A 26,057-nucleotide genomic window follows, 5' to 3' on the forward strand; every position below is an offset into this window, starting at 1 on the left:
ACAACCATCCATAGCCTCTCACCCTATGAACAGCATCACACCCTGACACATCCAGTGCTTCTGAACCACAACACAGACTCCCAAACTGTCTCTCAAAAGAGAACTCGCATCACAGCATAGCATACCATACAGATGACACACTTGTACCAACCCTCTCTACCTTCCAAGGGTACTATCCATCTCTGTCATGGATTCCATGTCCCCTGACCAATCAGTATACATGTGTCCATTCCTGTACCTTCTGCCTGCATGTGACCTATCTCCTGGAGAAACCCAAAAACATGTTTCCTCGAGAAACCTACGACCTGTTTCCTCTTGAAACCCTTAGGCCTGTTTCCCTTTGAAACTTCTGTCCTGTTTCCATACAGAACCATTCATGGCACCATTCAACAACAGTGCCAACAACAATATACATCAAGTTACCTGTTCCCTCATGAAACCATCTGGCAACATAAAGATGCCCATAACTGTAGGTCCCTCTGTTCCTTTCTAGCAGGAAGAAAACAATCTGCTCCATGAGCACGCAGCCATGCAAGCTTGCTTCACTCCCATGCCAAGAAACATAACCAAGTGACCTGTACTTGCAGCCAGAAACCCAAGTACATAGCTGAATTTGCAGCCAAACAAAAACAGCCCATAAACAGTCTCAAAACATTCCTGTTGCAAGGAGGATCAACAACTTGTGCACCTCTGTCCCAATAGCCACCTATGGGTGAGAGAAGCTGTACACTACAATCCAAGTTTGCCTTCAAAGAGCTATGTGTACCTCTGCAATCCTGGCCACCTGAGAGTCCAGGGAAAACCAGCCCCTCCTTTCTGCAAAAACACGCCGTCCTCCAAAAAAAAAAACGCACACCTGGCCGCCTAAGAGATGTGCTGCCGCCTGTACGATGCGCTGCCCGCACGGTACTCAACCTGCAGCCACCTGTACCAAATAGTGTGGAGCTGCCGCCTGTATCAGCTGTCGTACAGCAGCTGCCGCCTGTACCAGCTGTACGGGACTGCACCGTACTTGATTGTACCTGCTGTCCATACAGGCCTGCAAGTACTGCCTGTACCAGCCGCCAGCCAACCTGCACAGTAGGCGTCTAAACCTGCAGCACCCGTACCCTGGTCGCCAGCTCCGCCTGTACTACCAGCCGCTAGTAAACATGTAGCCGCCTGTTCTGTACAGCTTGCAGCCGCCTGTTCCATACAGCTTGCAGCCGCCTGTTCTGTACGACCTGCAGTTCTATACGGGTACTCTCCACGCAGGTAATAATACCCTTCTTCTCCACGCAGCCAGCTTGCACACACCTCCCCAACAGCAAGAGAGAGAGAGAAGAGACACACGTGGAACTTGTCACCAGGTGGTGAACTTTTGCAGTTGCTTTCCTTGTATTTACCTAAGTAAATACATATATTTTCTTTTTCTTTTTGTTCTTTAGCTACTGTTGATTTCTACCTTCAGATATCTCTTGGATCAAGCTTCGACATTGCATGACCAGAGAAGGTGGACCATTGGGACTTCGTGCGACTGATGGTTTACTTGAGCCTTGGGACCCTGAAATCCCAGAAGATTGGGCACTGAAGACTTGACGGACAGTGGACCAAGACAGTGTACTTGGCCACTGAGAATGGTGCAAGACAGTGTGCCTGGCCATAAATGTAGATACACATTTGTGAATGTCCATGAAATGAAAAGTCACTGTATCATGACCACATTACGTTTTCTAATGTGGTCACGAAAGAGAATGTTGGTCAGATGACCTGAAGGAATGCTTTGGGCATATCTCCTAAATTTTACGGGAACTGCTATTTTGGACAGTGATCAGATTTGAAATCTCTTCGCGTCAATCTCTCCGGAACGTTGCAAGGATCTTATTTCACCGGCATTGGCAGCCAAGTTGGGAATTCGTGCTGAAGAGATGGGACAAGTTGGACAGGCTGATTTGGCATGCCCTGGGCATTCAGTTCCTGTCACTCCTATACTTGGCAAACTTCGCATGCATGTACAGAGTTATGTCGACAGAGAGGAGTTTCTTATCATGCCCTTGGAAGGATGTGATGTCCTATTGGGAATTCCATGGTGTCATAGGAAACATGCAGTGTTGGATGCTTTCAACAGGAAAATCACAATTGTACATAGGGACAAGACTCATGTTCTGGATGTGAAGCTGAAAGGAGAGTCTGTCCCAGTTATTTCTACTTTTTGAACCTGAATTATGAATGACCTGTACACTTGTATCATATGTTTGGCAATGTACAGTTTTGACATTTCTTGTCAATAAATGAATGAATGGACTTTCACTGCTTTGAAGTTGTATCTGTTACACTTCAATGAATGATTATACGTGTTGTGACACTAATAGTGCGGGGACACGTGCTATCGCCCTGTGTTGCATCCGGAAACATGTATATTGAAAGGCTCGACTTGCGATGGCACTAATGGTAGTGGGGAATTCCCATCATCGCCCTGTGTCATCCGTTAGCAAGTGATACATGCGATGGCAATCTTGTTATCGTCCTATGTCATCCGTTAGCATGTGTGGTATGCAATCGAGGTCGCTTGCTTCTTTCAAGAACCAGGTGGTGAACTTTTGCAGTTGCTTTCCTTGTATTTACCTAAGTAAATACATATATTTTCTTTTTCTTTTTGTTCTTTAGCTACTGTTGATTTCTACCCTCAGATATCTCTTGGATCAAGCTTCGACATTGCATGACCAGAGAAGGTGGACCATTGGGACTTCGTGCGACTGATGGTTTACTTGAGTCTTGGGACCCTGAAATCCCAGAAGATTGGGCACTGAAGACTTGACGAACAGTGGACCAGGACAGTGTACTTGGCCACTGAGAATGGTGCAGGACAGTGTGCCTGGCCATAAATGTAGATACACATTTGTGAACGTCCATGAAATGAAAAGTCACTGTATCATGACCACATTACGTTTTCTAATGTGGTCATGAAAGAGAATGTTGGTCAAATGACCTGAAGGAATGCTTTGGGCATATCTCCTAAATTTTAGGGAAACTGCTATTTTTGGACAGTGATCAGATTTGAAATCTCTTCGCGTCAATCTCTCCGGAATGTTGCAAGGATCAATAATCACCAAAGGACTGGTGTCAAAATGTTAGCAGATTGGGAGATTTTTAGACCGGAAGGCTGGAACCGGAAATGAGCTGCATGACTGCCATGTGGCAGCTTTTAGGCCAGTTTCTAAGTACAGGAGGCTGAGCGCTTGGTTATCTTCCCCCTGGGCCCATTTTTGTGGTGGGCAGGTGGATTGTTGCAGGTTAAGAGCTATTGGAGCTTCCCCTTCTCTGTTCTCTATGTACTGAGGGTTGAGCTTGCTCCCCACAGCCTCTCGTAACCTATATTCAGCTATGGTAATGCCCCTCTAGAGGGCTACTCTCATGAATTATGTGCAGCTGTGTGGGGAATATGCTTCTTGGCTGAGGCAAGAGCCTCCTTTGACAGGAACAGGAGTAGCTAACTGCTGCTCCAAAGCAGGAACCGGTGAGGGTAGTTACCTCACCACGCAGGTGTCCAATTCAGCACTAAATCAGTGCTGTTTTTGGACTGTTCAGGGGCTGTTCCAAGGCCCAGTTGATGCCAGATTGCAGAGGGACCTTGCTAGGGTCTACCAAGACAGTGTGGTGGTTGTACAGAGCTGAAAACAGGTCTGTACAGAAAATACAGCAAGCTGAAATTCACTGTTTTGGACTCTAATGGATAGGTTGAGACCTGTGGAAGTGAACCCAGTCAGTAGGGATTCATTCTGAGTTGTTTTGGGATAGTTTTAGTGCTGTTATGCTGGAAAAAATTCTCCCAGAACTTGTAAACTTCAGCAGGAACTGGTAGAGTGCCTAATTGCACTCCCGCTTTCTATTTTCAATATCTTAATCAAGAAATAAATACCGCAAGGGGCGCCGGACTTCGGGGCCAATCTGGTGTTGAGCGAGGGAGCGAGGATTCTGTTTGTGTATGTGTCATAAAGTCCAGGTATTTAATTGAAAGAATTACTGCGTTATGTGTCCATAGCCCGGTTTCATGGTTCCTCTTCGGGACAGGGTCCTCTTTTCTGCAAGAGCCCGGACACGGATTGCATTGGGTAAACAAGAGACACACACAAAGAGAGGTACAACTGATTACAGGTGAGAAAGATTACGAGATCTTTCTTTGGATACAAGATTCCTTGGAGGGCTCAGTGATCAGATTTGAAATCTCTTCGCGTCATCTCTCCGAAATGTTGCAAGGATCAATAATCACCAAAGGACTGATGTCAAAATGTTAGCAGATTGGGAGATTTTTAGACCGGAAGGCTGGAACGAGAAATGAGCTGCATGACTGCCATGTGGCAGCTTTTAGGCCAGTTTCTAAGTACAGGAGGCTGAGCGCTTGGTTATCTTCCCCCTGGGCCCATTTTTGTGGTGGGCAGGTGGATTGTTGCAGGTTAAGAGCTATTGGAGCTTCCCCTTCTCTGTTCTCTATGTACTGAGGGTTGAGCTTGCTCCCCACAGCCTCTCGTAACCTATATTCAGCTATGGTAATGCCCCTCTAGAGGGCTACTCTCATGAATTATGTGCAGCTGTGTGGGGAATATGCTTCTTGGCTGAGGCAAGAGCCTCCTTTGACAGGAACAGGAGTAGCTAACTGCTGCTCCAAAGCAGGAACCGGTGAGGGTAGTTACCTCACCACGCAGGTGTCCAATTCAGCACTAAATCAGTGCTGTTTTTGGACTGTTCAGGGGCTGTTCCAAGGCCCAGTTGATGCCAGATTGCAGAGGGACCTTGCTAGGGTCTACCAAGACAGTGTGGTGGTTGTACAGAGCTGAAAACAGGTCTGTACAGAAAATACAGCAAGCTGAAATTCACTGTTTTGGACTCTAATGGATAGGTTGAGACCTGTGGAAGTGAACCCAGTCAGTAGGGATTCATTCTGAGTTGTTTTGGGATAGTTTTAGTGCTGTTATGCTGGAAAAATTCTCCCAGAACTTGTAGACTTCAGCAGGAACTGGTAGAGTGCCTAATTGCACTCCCGCTTTCTATATTCAATATCTTAATCAAGAAATAAATACCGCAAGGGGCGCCGGACTTCGGGGCCAATCTGGTGTTGAGCGAGGGAGCGAGGATTCCGTTTGTGTGTGTGTCATAAAGTCTCTCTGTCTAAATCCAACTCTCTATATATATATAACTCTCTATGTATCTCTCTCTATGTATCTCTCTCTGTCTAAATCCAACTCTCTCTCTCTCTATCTCCAACTCTCTCTCTCTCTCTTTTTCTCTCTCTCTTTCTCTCTCTCTCTCTCTCTCTCCCCTATCTTTATCTAGCTCTGTATATAACATTCTCTCCCCCCCCCCCCTCTCTCTCTCTCTCTCTCTCTCTCTCTCTCTCTCTCTCTCTCTCTCTCTCTCTCTCTCTCTCTCTCTATAACACTATATATTTCCCTCTATATATATATAACTCTCTACGTATCTCTCTCTGTCTAAATCCAACTCTCTCTCTCTCTGTCCCTATCTCTATGTAGCTTTGTATATAACAATCTCTCTCTCTTCCCTCTCTAACGCTGTCGCTCTAATTACTGCGTTATGTGTCCATAGCCCGGTTTCAAACCTCCAAAAGTGGAGTAGCCTCTATAAATTACTTAGGGGCCTCCCAAGGTTTTAAAACCTTTATAACTTTAATTTTTGACCACCAAAGGTTATAAAACCTTTTTTAAATCAAAATCTCTTTGCCCCCTTCACACTTGGGGTTCTCCACACATGGGTTTCCTTTTTAACTCCAATGTGATGCCATTCACACTGTCCCCCATGTCCCCGTGCACACCTGCATACTGTCCAGAGAAAAACACAGGGTCGTGACATACCCCCCTCTTGAAAAAGAGCAAGCATCCTCGATGTGTCAAAGAGCCAGAGCTTTGTTCAAGGTTCCTGAAACTGAACCTGCGAACACATCCTCTCTAGTCTCCCCAATGCTGCATAAGCTCTGGTCAATCTCGTTTCCGCTGCTCTCCTCAACGAAAATAGTGGGCCACTAAAAACCACACCAAGGTAAGTATATGCATCTGTATACTCCACTGTCTCCTGACCATATGTAAAGGTGGGTACTGACCTCCTAACCCACTCTGCTGTGGTGTTAAACACCATCACCTTGGTTTTACCAAGGTTAACAGACAATCCATTGTCCTGTGCAAACGTGTGCAATGCATCCAAATGACGCTGCATCCCCTCTGGAGAATCTGAGATCAGCACAATATCATCAGCATACAATAACAACGGAATCGATGTCCCTGCTAGCTCTGCTCCTCTGTTATCCTTTCCGCTCTACATAGTCCGAAACCTCATCCACATACATCCCAAATAAGGTGGGAGAAAGGAGGCAGCCCTGTTTCACCCCAATAGTGGAGTGAACCATCTCAGATATACCCGGAGTAGTACGTACCTGCCCCACAACTGTCCTGTATAAAGCCATGATTCCCTAAATCAGCTCTGTGGGCACTCCCATCTCCTGTAGTCTGCGCATCAGTCTAGCTCTCGGTACTGTGTCAAAAGCTTTGCGGAAATCCACAAAGCAACAATAAATCCTCCTGCCATATAATCTGCCCTCCTCAATAATTGCTCTGAGTGTCAAGATATGGTCAAAAGTGGAGAAACCTCTCCTGAACCCTGCCTGCCCTGATGCACGTATGCCCTCTCTCTCTGCCCATCTACTCAACTCCTGCTCAAGAATAGATGCATATAATCTAGCCAATGTGTGACCAATGATGATGGTACGATAATTCCCAAGAAGCATGGGATCCCCTGACTTGAAGATAGGCACAGTCGTGGACATATTCCAAGTCTCAGGAAAACCCTCACACATGGCTCGGTTAAACATCATAGCAATAAGCTTTGCAAGCATCTCTCTGGCATGAATAAAGTGCTCTGCAACCAAACCATCATGATCATATGCTCTCCCAGTCCTCATCCTGTCAATAGCTTTCCTTACCATCTCAGCAGTAAAGAAAGCACATGTCTCTGGGCATGGCTCCGACCTACTCACCCCAAATCTCTGTGGAGGTAATGGCTGGTGATGGTGAATGCTCATGGAATAGTCTCCATGCCTCGCCTGAGTCTTGACTCATAAATAACTGATACAAATCCCTCTCTAACTGAGGAAGATAAGCCCTCTTCTTCCGTCACACTAGTGCCGGAAGGTAATCCGTGACTGTCTGTGAGTGGTAACACCCATGAGCACCTCTCTCTATAGTCTGATCCTCATCTCTCTGCACTCCTCGTCATACCAACTGTTCTGGCGCATGTTCCCATATCCTCTCCGTGTAGGCTGACTATGGGGATATGCCTCTGATGCTGCAGCATGAAGCGTCTCTATCAATATCTGAGTGAGCTCATCTAATTGCCGTCCCGGCTCCTCCGCACATAAGCGTCTATATATCTCATCCGTGTACATGGTGTCAGTCTCCCTCGTAAAGGTATAACGAGTGTGTGTGGAGAGACCTGTCCCAATGGAGCGGTGCTGAATTGAAATGTGAGTGTGAAGGACAAGATAGCATGATCCACTGCTATTCCAACCGGCCTAGTGCCTACCATAAAATCCTGAAAAGAGGGAATGAGACTCGGCTGAGCCATAACATAGTCCACTGTACTAGCACCATGCCGATGTGGAAAGCTAGTGAAACCGCCCGATGTCGGGAATCTCTGTAGGCCATTCAGGATGGCCAATCCATGTGCAATCCCCATGTCTATCAAATACCGCCCATACACTGTATGTTCCTCATCTTGTGAGAGTCTAGATAGGCCCATATCCCTAACATCAAGCTCCCTCAACATCTCCTCTGAGGTATCATAAAATACTGTCTGGTTATGGGCAGTCCTGGCATTGAAGTCCCCCAGGAGAATGATGTCACCATCCTTGGAGAACTCCCAAATGTCATCATCAAAAATAGAAAAGGGATGCATACACTGATGTACTAGGAGCAGAATAGCATATAGCAATGTAGAGATATCTGCCCGTCTCTGCCTCAGTCTAACCCACATGTACCTAGCCTGCTCATCTCTGCGGACTATATGTATCAGTGGCTGTAGCTCCTCTCTAAACAATACTGCCACTCCTCATGAGCCCCGTCCTCTATGCTCTCAACGAGTCTCCTCTCTACAAGCTGTCTCCCATCGGTATCCACTAACATGTGGCATGGACTGTCCAGGAGCTTGATGCGTCTCACAGTAGAAGATGATGTCCCTCCCAGTGAAACTATCCTCAAAAGCCCCTACATCAAGGCGTAGAGATACATTACAATTCCAAGTAGCAACTTTGAGTGTAGTCCCATAGGTCTCGCGCCGTCATGAAGAGCACCTCTCCATAATCACCACTCTACCATCTCTATAGAAGGCCACTTTCCCTTTCTCTCGGGCTACCCTTATCTCGGGCATACCGCCCATACACTGTATGTTCCTCATCTTGTAAGAGTCTAGATAGGCCCATATCCCTAACATCAAGCTCCCTCAACATCTCCTCCGAGGTATCATAAAATACTGTCTGGTTATGGGCGGTCCTGGCATTGAAGTCCCCCAGGAGAATGACGTCACCATCCCTTGAGAACTCCCAAATGTCATCATCCAAAATAGAAAAGGGAGACTACACTGATGTACTAGGAGCAAAATAGCATATAGCAATGTAGAGACATCTGCCCGTCTCTGCCCTCAGTCTAACCCACATGTACCTAACCTGCTCATCTCTGCGGACTATATGTATGAGTGGCTATAGCTCCTCTCTGAACAATACTGCCACTCCTCCTGAGCCCCGTGCTCTATGCTCTGAACGAGTCTCCTGTCTACAAGCTCTCTCCCATCGGTATCCACTAACATGTGGCATGGACAGTCCAGGAGCCTTATGCGTCTCACAGTAGAAGATGATGTCCCTTCCAGTGAAACTATCCTCAAAAGCCCCTATCAAGGCGTAGAGATCCATTACAATTCCAAGTAGCAACTTTGAGTGTAGTCCCATAGGTCTCGCGCCGTCACGAAGAGCGCCTCTCCATAATCACCACTCTTACCATCTCTATAGAAGGCCACTTTCCCTCTCTCTCGGGCTGCCCTTATCTCGGGCATAACTTCTTTCATGTGGGCAAGTTGCGAGAGTGTGAGGTCATCTCCAAGAAATATTCCCGTCTTCTTGAGTGTAGGACGTCTCTTCAAGAAGTCGTCCTTCACTTCCATGGAGGGGAAACGAATGATAAGTGCTCTCTCCGTAAAAGATTCACCACTACCTTCTCTCTTCTTTCCCACTTGTGACATGTAGAGGTCTTCGACCGTAGTAATCACAACCTTAGTCTAACTAAACTGCACTTAATGATGTTTAAGAGATAGACAAATATGTGTCAATGCAATGCAGCTATATTAGATGATGAATGTGGTTACAATGAGATCTGAATAGATCTATGATGCTAAATATGCTGCCTATATGCTGAATATACTGTTATGCTGAATGAACTGCTATCCCACTGTCTTTCCCTTGTTTCCTGGGAAGGAAACGCTGAAGGGATGGCTTTGGGACTGAAGCAATGCTGAGAACGCAGATGCTCTCCTGTTACCTGGGAAGGAAAACGCTGAGGAGACAGATGCGTTGGCTGATCTGGATGCGTTGATGGACTGAATGCTGATGATGATGGATGCGCTGCTGTTCTCAGCCCTTATGGAGTAGAAACGCTGAGGGACACTTGGCTGAATGCTGGAATGATGAGGCGCCTGCTTATATAGGAAGGAATGCTGCTGGTCGGCCAGCATAACTGCTATCGGCCAGATGCAAATGTCCACGATTGCTGGTCGGCTGCCCCATAAATGAGCCTAAAAATTGCATAAATGCCTGTAAAATGCCTGATAACTCCTGATGATGTTTATGATGCTACAATGATGCCATGTCACTGTACACCTGAATGGTGTGCACGTGACATTCCCCGCTGCTAAACTGTTGCTGGGTGGTATACCTGGCAACCTTCGACTCCTCTGGGGATCCTTCTCCTCCGAGCCACTGCCCCTTCTGTCTTCTGCTGTCGGGACTGAGGTCGTCTGCAGGAGTGAAATCCATCGAGCCAAGACTCTCTGTACTGCGGGAACTGAATGGCAAATGCTGCTAAACTGCTTGGAAATACCTGAGTCACCCCTGACCTGCCTGTGGAAACCTTTCACCTACCATCTCCGTCGTTCCTGAAGCTCTGAACCTCCTGAGGCGATGTTGGAGCAAACTTCCGTCTTCTGTGGAAGAGAAACCCTCTGCTGCTGCCAGTTGAAGCCAAAACTTATGTCCTCCTTTGATGATGGATGTCATTCTTCCCTGAGAGTTCATGGGCAACATGTATGCAAGACTGATTGCTAGGATGACTGCTAAGATGTCTGCTAAGATGTCTGCTATGCAAGCCATGTGCAACCCTATATGCTGTGTAAGAATGCAGATGGATGGGTTACTAATGCAGACCTGAGGGAAAATCCCTAAGGGTGGCTTGCAAAATTTTGAGAACTGGGTTTAACTGTGCGGAAGCGATTAACATGATGTCTGGCTGAATGAACATGCTCTAAGGCTGGTTATCCTGTAACGCTCTGATACCAATGTGACATGTAGAGGTCTTCAACCGTAGTAATCACAACCTTAGTCTAACTAAACTGCACTTAATGATGTTTAAGAGATAGACAAATATGTGTCAATGCAATGCAGCTATATTAGATGATGAATGCGGTTACAATGAGATCTGAATAGATCTATGATGCTAAATATGCTGCCTATATGCTGAATATACTGTTATGCTGAATGAACTGCTATCCCACTGTCTTTCCCTTGTTTCCTGGGAAGGAAACGCTGAAGGGATGGCTTTGGGACTGAAGCAATGCTGAAAACGCAGATGCTCTCCTGTTACCTAGGAAGGAAAACGCTGAGGAGACAGATGCGTTGGCTGATCTGGATGCGTTGATGGACTGAATGCTGATGATGATGGATGCGCTGCTGTTCTCAGCCCTTATGGAGTAGAAACGCTGAGGGACACTTGGCTGAATGCTGGAATGATGAGGCGCCTGCTTATATAGGTAGGAATGCTGCTGGTCGGCCAGCATAACTGCTATCGGCCAGATGCAAATGTCCACGACTGCTGGTCGGCTGCCCCATAAATGAGCCTAAAAATTGCATAAATGCCTATAAAATGCCTGATAACTCCTGATGATGTTTATGATGCTACAATGATGCCATGTCACTGTACACCTGAATGGTGTGCACGTGACACCAGTCTCCATGCCTTTGTGTGCGTGGCTTCAATGCCCATCATAGAGAAGAGCTCCTTGGTTTCCCCTTCCGCATCATCACGGTCCTTTAGACCGGACACTTGTACATGTAAGGCCCGGGTCTTCCTCCTTTGCTCCTCTTCAAGGGTCATGTTGATGATGGTGGGAGTGGGAATGGGTGGCGATTCTTTACCTTTCCCTTTCTTGGCGACCTCGATCCATTTCTCCACCTCGTCCATCTTCTTTTGTGTCTTTGTGATCACCTCCACCCATGAAGATGTCTTCTCTTTATGTTGCTCCTCCTCCTCTCGAATGATCCTCATTTGTTCCTTGATGGTATTCAGCTCTTCAATAAAGGAGGGCTGAAATTTTCCATCCTCAAGCTTGCCTTTTGAAGTGGCTTCCAACTCCTTTTTGAGGGCTGAGATTTCAGCCACTTGACTTTTAGCATGCTATTTGGCCTCCACTAGTTCCTCTTTTAAGACTGAAATCTCAGCCTCTTGCTTGGAGGGAGGGAGGGAGGGTTTAGGGTTTAGGGGCCGAACTCGACCTATGAGACAAATCAATGTACAACTGTCAATGTCTTCTGGATGTCCAAAAAAAAAAGGGCAAAATGAACATGAAATAAACTATGAAAGTACTGAGCTAGTGGGGGGGTGTGATGGATGGAACACTACTGCTAGCGGCTCAGTATGCAACCTATATGCGCAGGATATACAAGAATGCAATGCACATCTGTCTGGCTCCAACCAGTACCATAATGGGGGTGTAATATGTGATACATAGACGATGGCGAGGCAAAAATACCTCGGAGCATGATCTTCGGGTGTGAGTGTAAGTGAGCTAGCCGCTCCTGGATATGGTGCTGATGTCGAGCCCGTATCTCTGTGATCTCCCTCTGATGTAGTCTGGGAGTCTAGTAGCCTGGTGCTCTAGGTCTCGTCTGGCTCGGAGGTCCGCAGCGCGCTAAAGTGTAGCCCCCTCCTGTGTCAGAATAGGCATTGGGATAGATCTTTGGAAGAAATCAGTGAGTTGGAGCTGTCGCCCACCTCTCCCTGTGGTATGAGTCCGTAGCAGTGTCTCTCTGTGGCGCTGTGTCTCTAGCAAGAATTGGCCAAATCTGCGCTGGTTTGCGGACTCCATGATTTGGCGGAGTGAGGGATGTCCACTGAAGATGGTGGTGTATCTCTCTCTAATGACACTATATGCTCTGCATCTACATACATAATGTTCCTCACTCTCAAGTTCCTCACTCTCAACCTCCTCCTGGCATAGTCTGCATATCCTCTCTGCTCTGGGGATCCGTGCTGCCCTACCTGCCTCAATCTCAAGCTGGTGTGATGACACTCTGAGCTAGCCAATCACCACTCGGGCACTGTGAGGCATGTACACATCCATGTATCCAGGTCTTTGTATGAATCCATTCGCTGAGATACGCATAAACTGATCTCTGTAGTATAGCATCTTCAACGGTAGAGGTTGACTGGGTGTAATCCAAGTCTCTTGCGTGTATCGCTGCCATAAATCTTGCCGAAGGACTTTGTTCCTCTCACTGTGAGAGAGCTGGATGTGTGGTGCATGTATATCATACTGGAAAGGTGCCTGAGTGAGCCACTGTATCATCTGTGAATACCATGATCTCCTATCTCCACTCTCTGCGAGCTGCCTGGACGCCTCAAAAGCTCTATGTGAGAGTCGATCTGATGGCATATCTCTGATCCTCTGTATGAAGCAGATCGTCTGGAAGAGGGCCTCTACTAGCATGGGAGGTGTAGCAAACTTCGTCCGGACAATGTCATGTGGGACAGAGGGTTTGCTGTGGATCATCCGTGAGAGCATGAGAATCTGAGGCCTCTATCTCTGAGACCATGTGGAGGTGGCGAGCCCAGGAGCCCATAGTGCTGCAGCATACATCAAAGCACGGGTGACTAGTGTGTCAACCAACCACCCCTTCGTGCGGGGCTCCTAGAAGTGTGCTTGGTGACACTGTCTCTCTAGCATGGCCAGAGCTACATACCCTCGTGTGAGTCTATCCCTGGCTGCCTGTGCCATAGTAAATCTTCTTGGCGGAGCCATAAATGTAATCCCCAGGTACACACATGAGTCTACCACCTCTACTTGTCCTCCTGCTAGTGTGAAGATGGCCTGTCGTCGAACCGGCTCTGAGGTGTGGAAAATCATGGCCTTGGTTTTCCCAAGGTTCATTGTAAGCCCCCTATGTGTGCAGAAGTCATCGAGTGCATGGAGATGGTGCTGTAGTCCCATTTGCGACTTAGAGACCAGAATAATATCATCTGCATATAGAATAATGCGGACTGTGGTACCTGAGATGTCTACCCCGTCCCCACCACCGTGACCAATGAAGTCAGCCACCTCATCGATGTATAGCCCAAATAGTGTAGGAGAGAGGGGGCATCCTTGCTTCACACCTATGGTGCTAGCAATAACATCAGATAGCCCCCCGGGGCATTGTATGCGCCCGAAGACCTGCTCATGTAAAGCATAGATGCCCCAAACCATCTCTGATGGAATCCCCAATGACTATAGGCGCTGGAAGAGTCTCTCTCGTGGCACCGTGTCAAATGCTTTGCGGAAATCCACAAAGTAGCAGTATAATCTCTTCTCCCGCGCCCTAGCCTGGTCAATCAGACATCTTAGAGTGAATATATGGTCAATAGTGGAGAAAGCTCGTCAGAATCCAGCCTGCCCTGGTGCTCGCAGTCCCTCCTTCTGTGCATATGAGCTCAACTCTGCCTCGAGCACTGCGCCATAAAGTTTGGCCAATGTATGACCAATCATGATAGTCCTGTAGTTGCTGGGGTCATGATGTCTCCCGCTTTGTGGAGAGGCACGATGGTGTGCATAGTCCACTCAGCTGGTAGGCCCTCCACTAGTGCCCTATTAAAGAGGTGGGCAACAAAGGGTCCCAGTGTGTCAGCTGCATAAATAAGATGCTCACTCTGTATACCTATGTGGTCAGCTGATCTCCCATGCTGTAACCGGCGGATAGCTCTCTCTACCATCAAGGCGGTAAAGAAAGTAGAGTTGGTAGGGCAGGATTCTTGTGGCTGTGGTATGGGCGGCTGCTGAGGGATATGGTAGAGGCTCTTTGCATATGTGTGCCATGTGTGTGGATCCTCAATCGGGGTACGAGGGCGAGGCTCTCTCATCCTGCGCCATGCAGTGGCTGCATCTCTGCTCATGAGTAGGTGGTATATATTCCAGTATTGTGCCTCCTCATTAGGATCCTCATCTGTCAGCTCGCCTGTCTCTGTGTGATGGTCCTCAGTGCTCTCTGGGCATGGAGGTGTCTATATAGCTCTCTGCACTCATCATCATACCACCGATTCGTGGGCATGCTCCCAAATCTATCTGTATGTGCAATGTGTGTATGATGGGGGAAGCTGCGGGTGGCAGCCGTATGTAGTAGAGATGGACAGCTGGGTGGTGAGTGTGTCTAGGGGCGATAGGGGATCCATCTAGAATAGCCCGTCATATACATGATGCTCATATATGTCTGCCAAGTCATGGGTGAAGTAGAAGGTTGTATGCGATGCCTGTGTGGGCTGTGTGGGTACTGGTGTGGAGCTCGCCAGTGATAGTAAGAGGTACGTGTGATCCGCACCAATAGGACAGGGGGGGATGGTGAAAGATGTCACTGCCTGTGTGGTCTCCATGGACCCCATGATGTAGTCCACTGTGCTACCCCCCTGATTGTGGAAAGCATGTCGTTGCGAACTACTGAGTTTCTTACTCTCAAAAGCCATTGGTCGGCCTTCTTGGCTCAACACAGCTCCTATGGCAATGCTACTTGCATTTGTCTCAACGACAAAAGGATTCATGATCTTAACACAGGTGCAGTTACAACTGCCTGCTTTAATTTATCAAAACTTTGCTTTTGAATGTTGTTCCAGACATTTACAACGGAAACTTGCAACAAGTCAGTCAATGGCACTGCTGTTTCAGAAAAGAAAATAAACTTTCTATAAAAATGAGATAGACAGAAGAAAGACCTGAGCGCAGTAATGTCTTGTGGAACAGGCCATGCCAATATTACTGCTACTTTCTCCGGATCCATCTTTACGCCTAGTGCCGATATAATGTGTCCCAAATACTCAACTTCCTCTCGACATAGGAAAGTCTTTTGTTTATTGGCATACAACACATTTTCCTTGACCACGCCAAATACTGTAAACAAGTGTGGTTCGTGCTCCAGTAAAGATAATAGTATAAACCAAAATATCATCATGGTGAGAGCAAGGCCTACAACCTGTGGGTTCCAAATCTCTATTCCTTTGCCATCTACTACCTCAACTGTGTACTGATATGGTGATGGTTGAGTCTTCAACTTTAACTTCTTGACAAGTTGAGAACTAACCACATTATGACTAGAGCCCATATCGAAGAGTACCTTCAGTGGTTTCCCTTCAATCGAACTCTTCATGACAATAAGTTCTGTAATTGGAAATTGGTAGCCGTGACAAGTCTTTGAAGATAAGACTATGTGTAGCTGTGGGTACTTGTTTCTCAATTGACACTGAGAGTATCCTAGCAGAATGCTGGGGCGTCTGATCTGGAGTATCATCCAATTAATCCTCCTCTAGATCATCCCCGTGATCTAAATCTATAGGCTTAGTGGTGATATTTGCAGCCATGCGCTGCTTCTTCAATGGACAATCACGCCTTTGATGCTTGCCCATACAAGCATAGCATAAGCCTTCACTCTTTGCTTTCTCAAATTGTTCTGGAGTGAGAGAAGATCTGTGATCATTCTTCATTGACACCTTTCTCTTAACTCTCGCAAGAGTCTTTGTAAAGGAATGTACACTAGACATAGAGGTCCTTCCCTTTTGCCCACTAGTATACCTCGAAGCTTTATAAGGAGGTCGCATAAAATGTGACTTGGAACCTTGACTTTGATCCTTTCGACCATCTTCATAAACTAAAGCCATTCTATAGCTCTGGATAAGGTTTGACAGAAACTTAGTACGAAGGGCTTTGTGTGAATATATGCTCTTATGTGTGTGTGTGTGTGTGTGGAGTGCGTGTGTGAGCATATCTTGATACAGAGTTCTACACTCACTATTGGGCACTGATGACATTACTGGGGATGTCGTAATATCTAGTCCATACTATGCATAATGGAGTTGATAGTTATATAGTCTTGTGGGTTGACTACCATGAGTATATAACATGCACGTTCCTAAAAGGTGAATTTGGGCATGTTCCTGGATTTATCTAGGTATATATAAGGTTTGACACTTCTCACGGTGCACTAATGGTCGAAGTTTATCATTTAACCCCAAGGCAAATTTATGAACCTGTAAGGAATTTGGTAAAATTTGGGGAATCTTCATAAGCACCTCTCGATACTTGTTTGCATACTCCTGAACCGTAAGATTCTTTTGTGAGATAAAAAATCAAGTATCAAGTGCTCTACTCTACTCATCTAGTGGCACAAAATTCTGAATAAACATATCCTTAAGTTCCTCCTAAGTATTCAGGATTGCCTTATCCTTTTGAATTTCCTCCACCAACGATGAGCCACATCCTATAAATTATATGCACCATGCTGGATTCTAATATGCTCATCTGTAATATTACATAAAGTAAAGCATTGTTTCCACTTATAAAGCCATTGATTTACTTCATCAGCCGTGTGAGAAGGTAAAGTGTCAATGTACCTTAGTGGTTTCAAATCTTTTAATGCAAGTTTTGGCTTTAATCCCTTTTCCGGAGTACCCTCACAATTACCCAAGGAATGGGTGTCCGAAGGTGACTGAGGTACTATAGGTGTCACACCAGTCGACGGTAGCAACGATGGACAGAAATCCAGCAGTGGGGCAGAAGGAAACAAAAAAAGAGGCGAACGGTTGCACTTCCACGCTTGTCCATGCCTTTGCAAGTTCAAGCTTGTTGCAAGCTTTCCCCCATAGCCAAGAACCAATCCCTAAGCTCTGATACCAAATGTGAGGCTATCTCTAGATCTATGATTCAAGCCTCATGCAAAAAACGTGAGAGAAGAAGAACTCAAAATTAGCAAAAACAAGCCTAGCTTGGCATACCATGTTTAACCACCCAACCATTATATATGCCAGTGACCCATGGCATCCAGTGTACCTTGGAGAGGTAGTGCACCCATCCTAAGACCACTCGATGCGTGTGTTGTCCATGGGGCCAAGGATGCCTCGGTACCGCTTTGGACACGTGTGCTGCACACCTGTTTGGGACTAACTGGATAATCAAATCTGTATTATGCTATGGCACAACCAATGGCAAAGTTTGATACATCTATGCACATGGAAAATGAGATCCTACAAACAGGTGGTTGTATGGGTTTTGTAGGCAGTAAGTGTATTTTCCAATTTTAATTTATTATTTTAAGTCATGTTACTAAGGTTCATGAAGTCAAATTCACACATTGGCGGGGTTGGAGATGTCCCTAGACAGGACCAAATCACCCTCTTGGGCACTATGATGGGAAGGACTACCATTTGGAAGGGTCACAGGACACGGCCACCTAGATTGTGCGTGGAATTATCGAGTTTGGGCCATTTAAGAGAGAAAAAGCAGTTATAAGTGATTTCCAGCTATTTTTGGCAGTTTTATTAAAAAAAGAGCTCTATCTTCAGTGAAAAAGCAGATCGTGACTCATCGTGCGGAGTTTTTCAGACAACACGACTCGCAAAAATACCTCGTTTTGCATGCCAATTGATCTTGACCTTTTTCTGTCAGGCATGAAGGGGGTTTACCCCCTTTTGAAGCTGTTCGTGCAATCAGAATCTTCATTAGAGCTTTGTATCTGCTGTTGGGTCATCCTTGCTTGCTGTTTTTGTTGGTTGCTAGAACTATTATGCTTTCTAACACTTCTCTTCATGCAGGCGCTTGCTACAGAGCTGATTGCTTGCTGATTTTCTGGTCATAACAGCTATTTGGCATGTTTTTTGGTGTTCTCTCTCTCTCTCTCTCTTCCACACATAAGCGAGGGTTTGCTCAGGGAAAGCACACAGGCAGGGCCTTTTTCTTGGATTCAAAGAGGGCTGGAAACAGGTTTTCAGGGCTGGACAGCACCTTTCATCCCGAAGAAAGTGTCCGACTCGCAGGTATCTGGGGTGTATGTGTGCATAGTAGATGCCACAGGAGTTGATTTGGGACTGTTTTGTCGTGAAGAAGGTCTTGCTTTTCAGGTGACGATCGAAGATCGAGGGTTCTACTTTGACAAGGGCCACCTACAAGGTTGACATACTCACACACGTGACGAGGTTTGACATGTACGACCTCGTGGTGAGAGAGTAACGTGTGCAGAGCGCATTTGCAGATTATGCCAGACGGGGGTAGAGACAGGAGCATTTTGTTTGCCAGTGTGGTGCTTTGCAGGAGATCAGGGCATGCTATCCTGAGGTTTTTAGAGGGACCACATCACTTAGACAGATCTGGGAGAGATCGGACCAGAGACAGCTAGGCAGACTACTACTAGCACTACAGAGACACAGGGAGATCTCACTTCAGACACCCGCACATCATAGCGGAGGAAGACAGTCCCAGTTGACTGACTTCTTCAAGAGATTGGCACCAATAGCCCAGCCACACACATTGGGAGTGACATCGAGCGGAGGAGATTCGAGCTAGGCGACGACCCAGACTAGCCGGCTGCCAGACACCACGGCTACACCACAGAGAGATCACGGCCATCCGGTCTCAACACCAGCAGGAGGTCGAGGAGTAGTTGGCACATTTTCACTCTGCCCGCAACTACTCGCTGCACTGCTATTGGCAACCGCCTTCTGTTCGCTTCGCCGCCGCGCTTTTCCCCACCCACCCAGTCGTAATCCATACCATCATGCTTTACTTAACAAGTCCATTTAATTAGACACCCACTCACCCACCCACGCACCGACCCACGCACCCACCCTTGCTCAGGCCCCCAAGGCAACAACATAACTCTCTCTCTCTCTCTCTCTCTCTCTCTCTCTCTCTCTCCTCCCTGCCTGTGGGAAGGACAGCAGAGTGATCTGGAGGAATGGCCCCGAGTCTCCAAGAGAAACTCGAGGCCCTCGAGACGGCAATGAAGGCACTAATCAAGGAGAACAAGAAGACATCCAATTCCAACCTCAATGAGGTGGAGAACAAACTACACCGGCACATCATGGCTCTCGAAGCACGGGTCACGAACCTGGAACAAGAGAACACGGCACTCAAGGAGGAGGTGAGTGCATTGAAAGTGGAACTGGTAGACATCAAGAATACTGAGAAGGAAGAAGGGGAGATCAATGACAACACTCTCACGGCCATCAAAGAAGAGATCTCCAAGGAGATCACAAAGGACATGGAGGGAATACTCGAAGCCAAGCAGTCAGGATGGGTTGAGGTGGTGAAGAAGAACATCCGTAAAGAAGTGAGGGAGGAGACTCAAAGGGAAGAACACCAAATCATTCACACCACCATTGAGGAGGAAAAGATGAGGCATGCCCGCCGCCTCAACATTCGAGTCACAGGTATAGCCGAGACACCCGACTCCACTCCCGAGAAAGATGGACAGCTTCTATGCATGAAGCTCGGCTACACGGAAGAGTGCCCTCTCCCCTTCACCAAAGCATGGAGAGCCGGGAAAGACTCAACACGCAAGCAAGCCCTCATCTTACAGTTTGCAAGAGAGACGGAGAGGGTCACCTTCGTGAGGAAGAGGGTCATATTACGAGGTTTAGAGGGAGCTCCTATTTTCTTGGATGATGATCTCACGAGGATGCAGCTTAAGCATAGGAGAGCTTGCATGCCACGAGTCTTACACGCGAGGAGAGAAGGCAAGAAGGCCTTCTATCGAGATGGTCGGGTCATCATTGATGGCCGGCCCATGGATTAGCAGTTTGGGGCCTATGGGACACAGACCAGGCCACTTATAGAGATACACATGGCAGTATGGAACTGTAATGGTTCACTATGGGTGCAACCTAGATGACTGGAGCATGTTATGGTGGGGAGAGACATCATACTTCTGACAGAGACACATTAGAGCCTAGAGAGAGGGCTACCTCGAGTAGAGGGATTCCAGTGGGAGTCAGCATACATACAGGAGGACCACACGCCAGGGTACCTCGAGAGGGACGGGGGGAGTAGCAATTCTATTCAGAAGGGAGCTACAGGGGAGACTGAGAGTGGTAGCATAGGATCCAGAGGCCAAATACATGTGGATCAGCTTACAGCTCTCACAGGACAGGGTTATATACATAGCCCTATGTTACTTTCCTCCATCAGGATCCTCCTATGTCATTACAAAGGACATGCCACAGGAGGAGGAGACAGGAGCCTCGCCATACACTTGTCTATCAGAGGAGATTATGCATTATTCTACACTAGGCAAGTATTTCTTACGGGCAACTTCAATGCCCACACAGAGCAGACAATGTGAGGTGTATGACTATGGTGACATGGAGATCCTCCACCCTGTGGACCCAGAGGAGATAGGGGCTAGTCGCGGATCAGAGGACAATGGACCAGACAGAGGACATTATGGGGACCACTTACTAGAGTTGGGAGCCAGGCATCGTCTCGTTATTTATAACGGGATGCTATAGTGGCCGGGATCAGGAGGGCTGACATGCTTCCCACATGGGGGTCATACACGGACCGGAGGCACGGTGGTAGACTACATTATGGGGTCTTTGGAGGCATCACAGCTTGTCACCTCATTCTCCATTCCACCTCGTCCTATTGGGGCAAATCATACATACTTGGCATTTTCACTAGCCGGATCACCAGTATCACCAACCCCCCACATACCGACGCCACACACTACCATCTACTTCACACATGACATGGCAGACATATACACTGGTAGAGTAGAGGATGGGCTCCTACTCATGGATCCCCTGGCACCTATGGATACCATTACAGCCCAGCTGGCATCACTCCTACACACGGCTGCATTACAGAGCTTCCCACATCGTGTCCACTCAGGACAGCCTGCGAGATCTGGGACTATGCCCCAGAACAGATGGTATGATGACGAGTGTAGAGCCCTATACTCACGGCTCCGCATACAAAGAGCCTTGGGAGCCATCACAGAGCAGGCGTCGAGGAGAGAGATGAGGAGACTTACTCGCCGCAAAAGGCGGGCCTTCGCAGGGTGAGCATCTCATATATGCAGTAGATTCTTTGGCTCCTTTTCTTGCACACCTGTTTAAAAGGGCACTAGCAGAGGGTTTGCCTGCGGAGTGGACGATGCACACCATTGTGCCGATTCACAAAACAGGGGATATGCTCGATCCGAGCAACTACAGGACGGTTATGTTTGGCCACGTGCTGGCCAAACTCTATGGTGCAGTGTTGGAGCAAGAGCTTAGCTTATATGCTGAGCGAGCAGGTTTACGCTCATCAGGGCAGGCAGGCTTCAAGAGAGCTTTCTCTACCACTGACCATGTATTCACTTCGAGATGTATGATTGATCAGGCCAGAGTGAGGAAGCGAAAGCTCTATTGGTGCTTTGTGGATTTCCGCAAGGCATTCGACACAGTACCACGAGAGAGGCTCTTTCAACGCCTGCAGTCTCTTGGCATACTAGCAGATATGACATGGGGCATCTATGCATTATATGAGCAGGTTTTTGGGCGAGTCAGATGTCGAGGAGGTATGTCCGAGACTATTGCTAGCACCATTGGTGTGAAGCAAGGATGCCCACTTTCCCCCACGCTATTTGGGTTATACATTGATGAGGTGGCTGACTTCATTACACGGGGAGGCGGAGATGGAGTTGATTTAGCAGGTACCTCAGTACATATTATGCTTTATGTTGATGATATTGTATTAGTGTCTGAGTCTCCAGGAGGTCTACAGCAGCATCTACATGCACTCGATGATTTCTGCACAGAGAGGGGTCTTACTGTGAACCTTGGGAAAACCAAGGTTATGGTCTTTCATACATCGAGACAGGGCAGGAGTCAGCTGACATTCACTCTCGCAGGACGCCAGGTGGAGGTGGTGACATCATACGTGTACTTAGGGGTTACCTTCTCTGCAGCAGCCACACGCTTCACCATGGGTTCAGCAGCCAGAGCTAGATTGACACGGGGATATGCAGCATTGGCTATGCTAGAGAGACAGTGCCACCAAGCGCATTTTCAGGAGCCCCGGACGAAGGGGTGGCTATTTGACACATTAGTCACACCGGCATTGATGTATGGCTGCCAGGCCTTGCTACCCATTGGTGGACACAGATAGAAAGACCACAGGCCCTCATGATGGCACGCATGATACGCAGCAAACCGTCAGTACCTCATGACATTATCCGAGCAGAGTTCGCTGCGCCTCCTATGATGGTAGAGCCCATATTTCAGACTATATGCCTGCTAGACAGATTCAGAGAGATGCCACACGACAGATTGTCATACACAGCTTTCGAGGAATCTAGACAGCTGGCTGAGGCAAGAGACAGAGGATCATGGTATGCACAGGTCACACATTGGTTCTCACAGCATGGCCTAGACATGGATCATCTACCACCATTCCAGTATGACAGGGATGCACCACATATCCGTCTCTCTCATAGTGAGAGGAACAGAGTATTGAGACAGAACCTATGGCAGCTCTAGACACAAGAGACATGGATATCGCCTACACAGCCTCTTCCACCGAAGATGCTATACTACAGAGATCACTTCATGAGTATCACTCATGATGGATTTATAGAGAGGCCTAGATGCATGGAGGGCTTTTTACCACACGAGTGGCTATTGGTCAGCTTAGAGTTTCATCACATCGAATGGAGATCGAGACTGGCAGAGCAGCACAGATCCCCCGAGAGGAGAGGGTATGCAGATTGTGCAAAGAGGAGGTGGAGAGTGAGGAGCATTATGTATGCAGATGTAGAGCATATACAGCCATCAGAGAGAGATATCCCATTTTATTCAGAGAGCCACATTCCCTACGCCAGATCTTTGAGGCAGCAGACCAACGCATCCTGGGGAGATTCATTCTAGACATACAGCGTCACAGAGAGACATCATTACAGGCTCAGACAGCTCCAGAGGGGGGACGACAGACACAAATTACTACATTTTTTCAGAGATCCATCCCACTCCCAGTCCCTACACAGCAGGGAATTACTCTCCAGAGAGCAGAGACACTCAGAGCCTGCAAGAGACAAAGGACACCTGGCTTTCGGGCACCACGCCTATACCAGAGAGAGATGACAGAGATCAAAGCTCAGTTTCACAGAGAGGGTGCGGAGCGACTGGCTCGCTTCAGAGCAAACCCAAGCATGTTCTTCAGGGAGCTGTGGACACCCCCTTCATTGATGTATACCATTTTATACCCCCAGTATGGTACAGGATGGAGCTAGCTAGGTTGCATATCATGATTGTATACTCCATGCATATAGCTTTGCACTCTCCTAGTAGTAGAGCTCCATCCCCTCCCCCATTCATTGTACTTATTGCACACCCAGATTCATCTTTTTAGTTCAGTACTTTTTCATTTTGTTGGGATGACAGAGGATACCCCGTACAGGTACACCGATTTGTCTCATAGGCCGAGTTCGGTCTTTTGGAAGACGTTAATAAAATCTTTCTTTCTTTCTTTCTTTCTTTCTCTCTCTCTCTCTGTGAGCTTCCTGTTTCTATAGCGAACCCTAATCTACAGAAAACCCTACAGTGTGTGTGTGTGTGTGAGTCCCAACATTTGGTATCAGAGTCTTCCTGCTCCTGCACGACTGCTGTTACTTCCGCCAATGGCCCTCCGTCGACGGTCCCTTCCGTCGATGTCTCTGTCTGCGGCAACTCCTTCCGGCCACCCGCCCGAGATTGCTACGTCTCCTTTGTGCACCGCCCACCCAGCCTATCTCGGCCCATTTCCGCCTCCACCCGGCCAATCGACGGTGCTATCACCACAGTGGGTGGCCACCGGTAGAGCTGGCTTATGTGGCATCCGCAGGATTTCTATGTTTTTGGGCTCTAGAAATTTGTCACGAGCGACTCCGTCTAGCAACCATTCCGTCGAGTCTCCACCGTCCATCGATAGCTACTGCAGCTCACTGTCGCCGATTGTTCCCCTGTTGCTCATCGTTGCCAACTATTCCGCATACAGCTCGCCGTCGTCGACGTTGCCATCTCCTGCTCGACTGGTCCTTGCCAGAGTTGGCGTCTCCAGCTTGTCTACTACTCACCAGTGACCCTGTCTCCAGCACCAACTGACGTCAACCTGCCTGCAACCAAACGTCGTCGTACAGGGACCTACCCACGGCACCTGCTCTACAACGTGCCTCTAAGTCTACAAGCCCATGCCCACGTGCCAACAAGGTGCCTCCAGGTGTACCTGCCCACCTCCTATGTACCGGCTGTGCAGGTAAATCAATTTGCTTTTACAAATATCACAACATTCAAACATTTGCAGGTACACAAATTTGGGAGTTTGGCAAAATTCCCCTTTGCATGGAAAATTGAAGGCTATGTCAAGAACCACCATCTGCAGATTTCTCAATTTGATGCCAAATTGGAAAAATTGAACATGTTGATTTGCTTGGAATTTGGGGGTTTTTCAAATTGAGACCAAAATCAATCAATTGAGCCTCTTTCAATTACAAAAATTTGGGACTTTTGTGAAAATTGGGCAATTGATTGCACATTGAAGTAATTGCAGCGCATAAAAATTGGGACTTTTCAGTTTGGTGCATGTAACAGGGGATTGCAGCAGTGATTTGTCACATATGTATACACATTGAGTGTACTTGGGACAATTTGGTGCAGGTTTATACTTACTTGAGGTTACAGGCAAAAGTTTGCACAGGACATTTGGTTGCCTAGCAATGCACATTAGTGCTTGGTTTGCTTGCAGGTGTATTTTGTCTACATGGCTCAAAATGCAACAGATGTATTTGGTGTGCTCACCCAGGAGGACAAGTTGGATGGATCAAACTACTCCCTATGAGTTTCATGATCCGTAATTTGTTGGTAGCCAAAGGGCTTTGGGGCATCGTGTGTGGTGATGACACACGCCCACTTACCATACAGCCAGCAATGCCTCAAGGGGGAGGTGCTCAAAGAGCTCCTGAAGTAGAACATGCTCCCACACAAGAGCAAAAGAGATGGGACTAGGGATGCACAAGCCATGTCCTTGATAGCCCTTTCAGTGAAAAGATCTATTATTCCACACATTCGGTACTGCAAGACATCGAAGCTTGCATGGGACACATTGGAAGCAATGTATCAGATACGCAACAAGGCAAGAGTTGCCTACTTGAAGAGGCAAATGGATCTTCTTTCTATGGATGAGGGTGACTCCATGTCAGATCATCTCACCAAAGTGAAAGATTTGCAGGAACAATCGCTCAACATTGATGAGGTTATCCTAGACAGACAGCTGGTCACCAACACTCTTAATTCTTTACCACCTTCATATTTGGGCTTCCACACCTCTCAACCTCTCTATGAGAGGAGGTGCTGATCCCGTCACTTTTGAAGAGCTAGTGGGTTTACTCTTGCAGGAAGAGCAAACAAGAGCAAACCTATCTAGCAACCGTGGTGGAGACAGCATTTATAGCCAAGGATAAGGGTAGAGCAAAGAGCTTTAAAGCATGGGGGGCACCAATCTAGTAAGGCTAGACATGGACAGCCCTCTTCTGGTGGTAAAAAGTCTAACAAAGGGGATGCAAACAAAAGAGTTTGATGCTTTGCAGAAGCATCATATGGTTGATAATATGCCGCCTCTTGAGTCTCCAATACGACATGTATGTGGGGTGTATTTTGGGAAAGATGCATCGAAAACCATTCCCCAGGGTTGGAGCTGGTAGAGCTGAAAGTAAATTACAGCTCATACACTAATGT

The 26,057-nt window shown here is 47.4% G+C and overlaps 1 protein-coding gene across 6 annotated transcripts in view; it reads right to left on the reverse strand.

Moving 5' to 3' along the window:
• The window catches only part of LOC147616654 (uncharacterized), a 63,079-nt gene that overhangs the window by 17,257 nt on the left and 19,765 nt on the right, over positions 1 to 26,057 (reverse strand). Inside the window, exon 3 of one of the 6 annotated variants that reach the window (XM_086777718.1) lies at positions 17,939 to 18,159. The exons of the other annotated variants lie outside the window; for them this stretch is intronic. Coding sequence (XP_086633844.1) covers positions 17,993 to 18,159 — 167 coding nt within the window. The 3' untranslated portion in view covers positions 17,939 to 17,992. Of the gene's footprint in view, positions 1 to 17,938; positions 18,160 to 26,057 lie in introns of those variants that run through there. 6 annotated transcript variants of the gene reach the window in all.

This window comes from Cibotium barometz, chromosome 38, assembly GCF_041138505.1.
Source record: "Cibotium barometz isolate CiBa-2024 chromosome 38, ASM4113850v1, whole genome shotgun sequence".
Classification (NCBI taxonomy): Eukaryota; Viridiplantae; Streptophyta; class Polypodiopsida; order Cyatheales; family Cibotiaceae; genus Cibotium; species Cibotium barometz.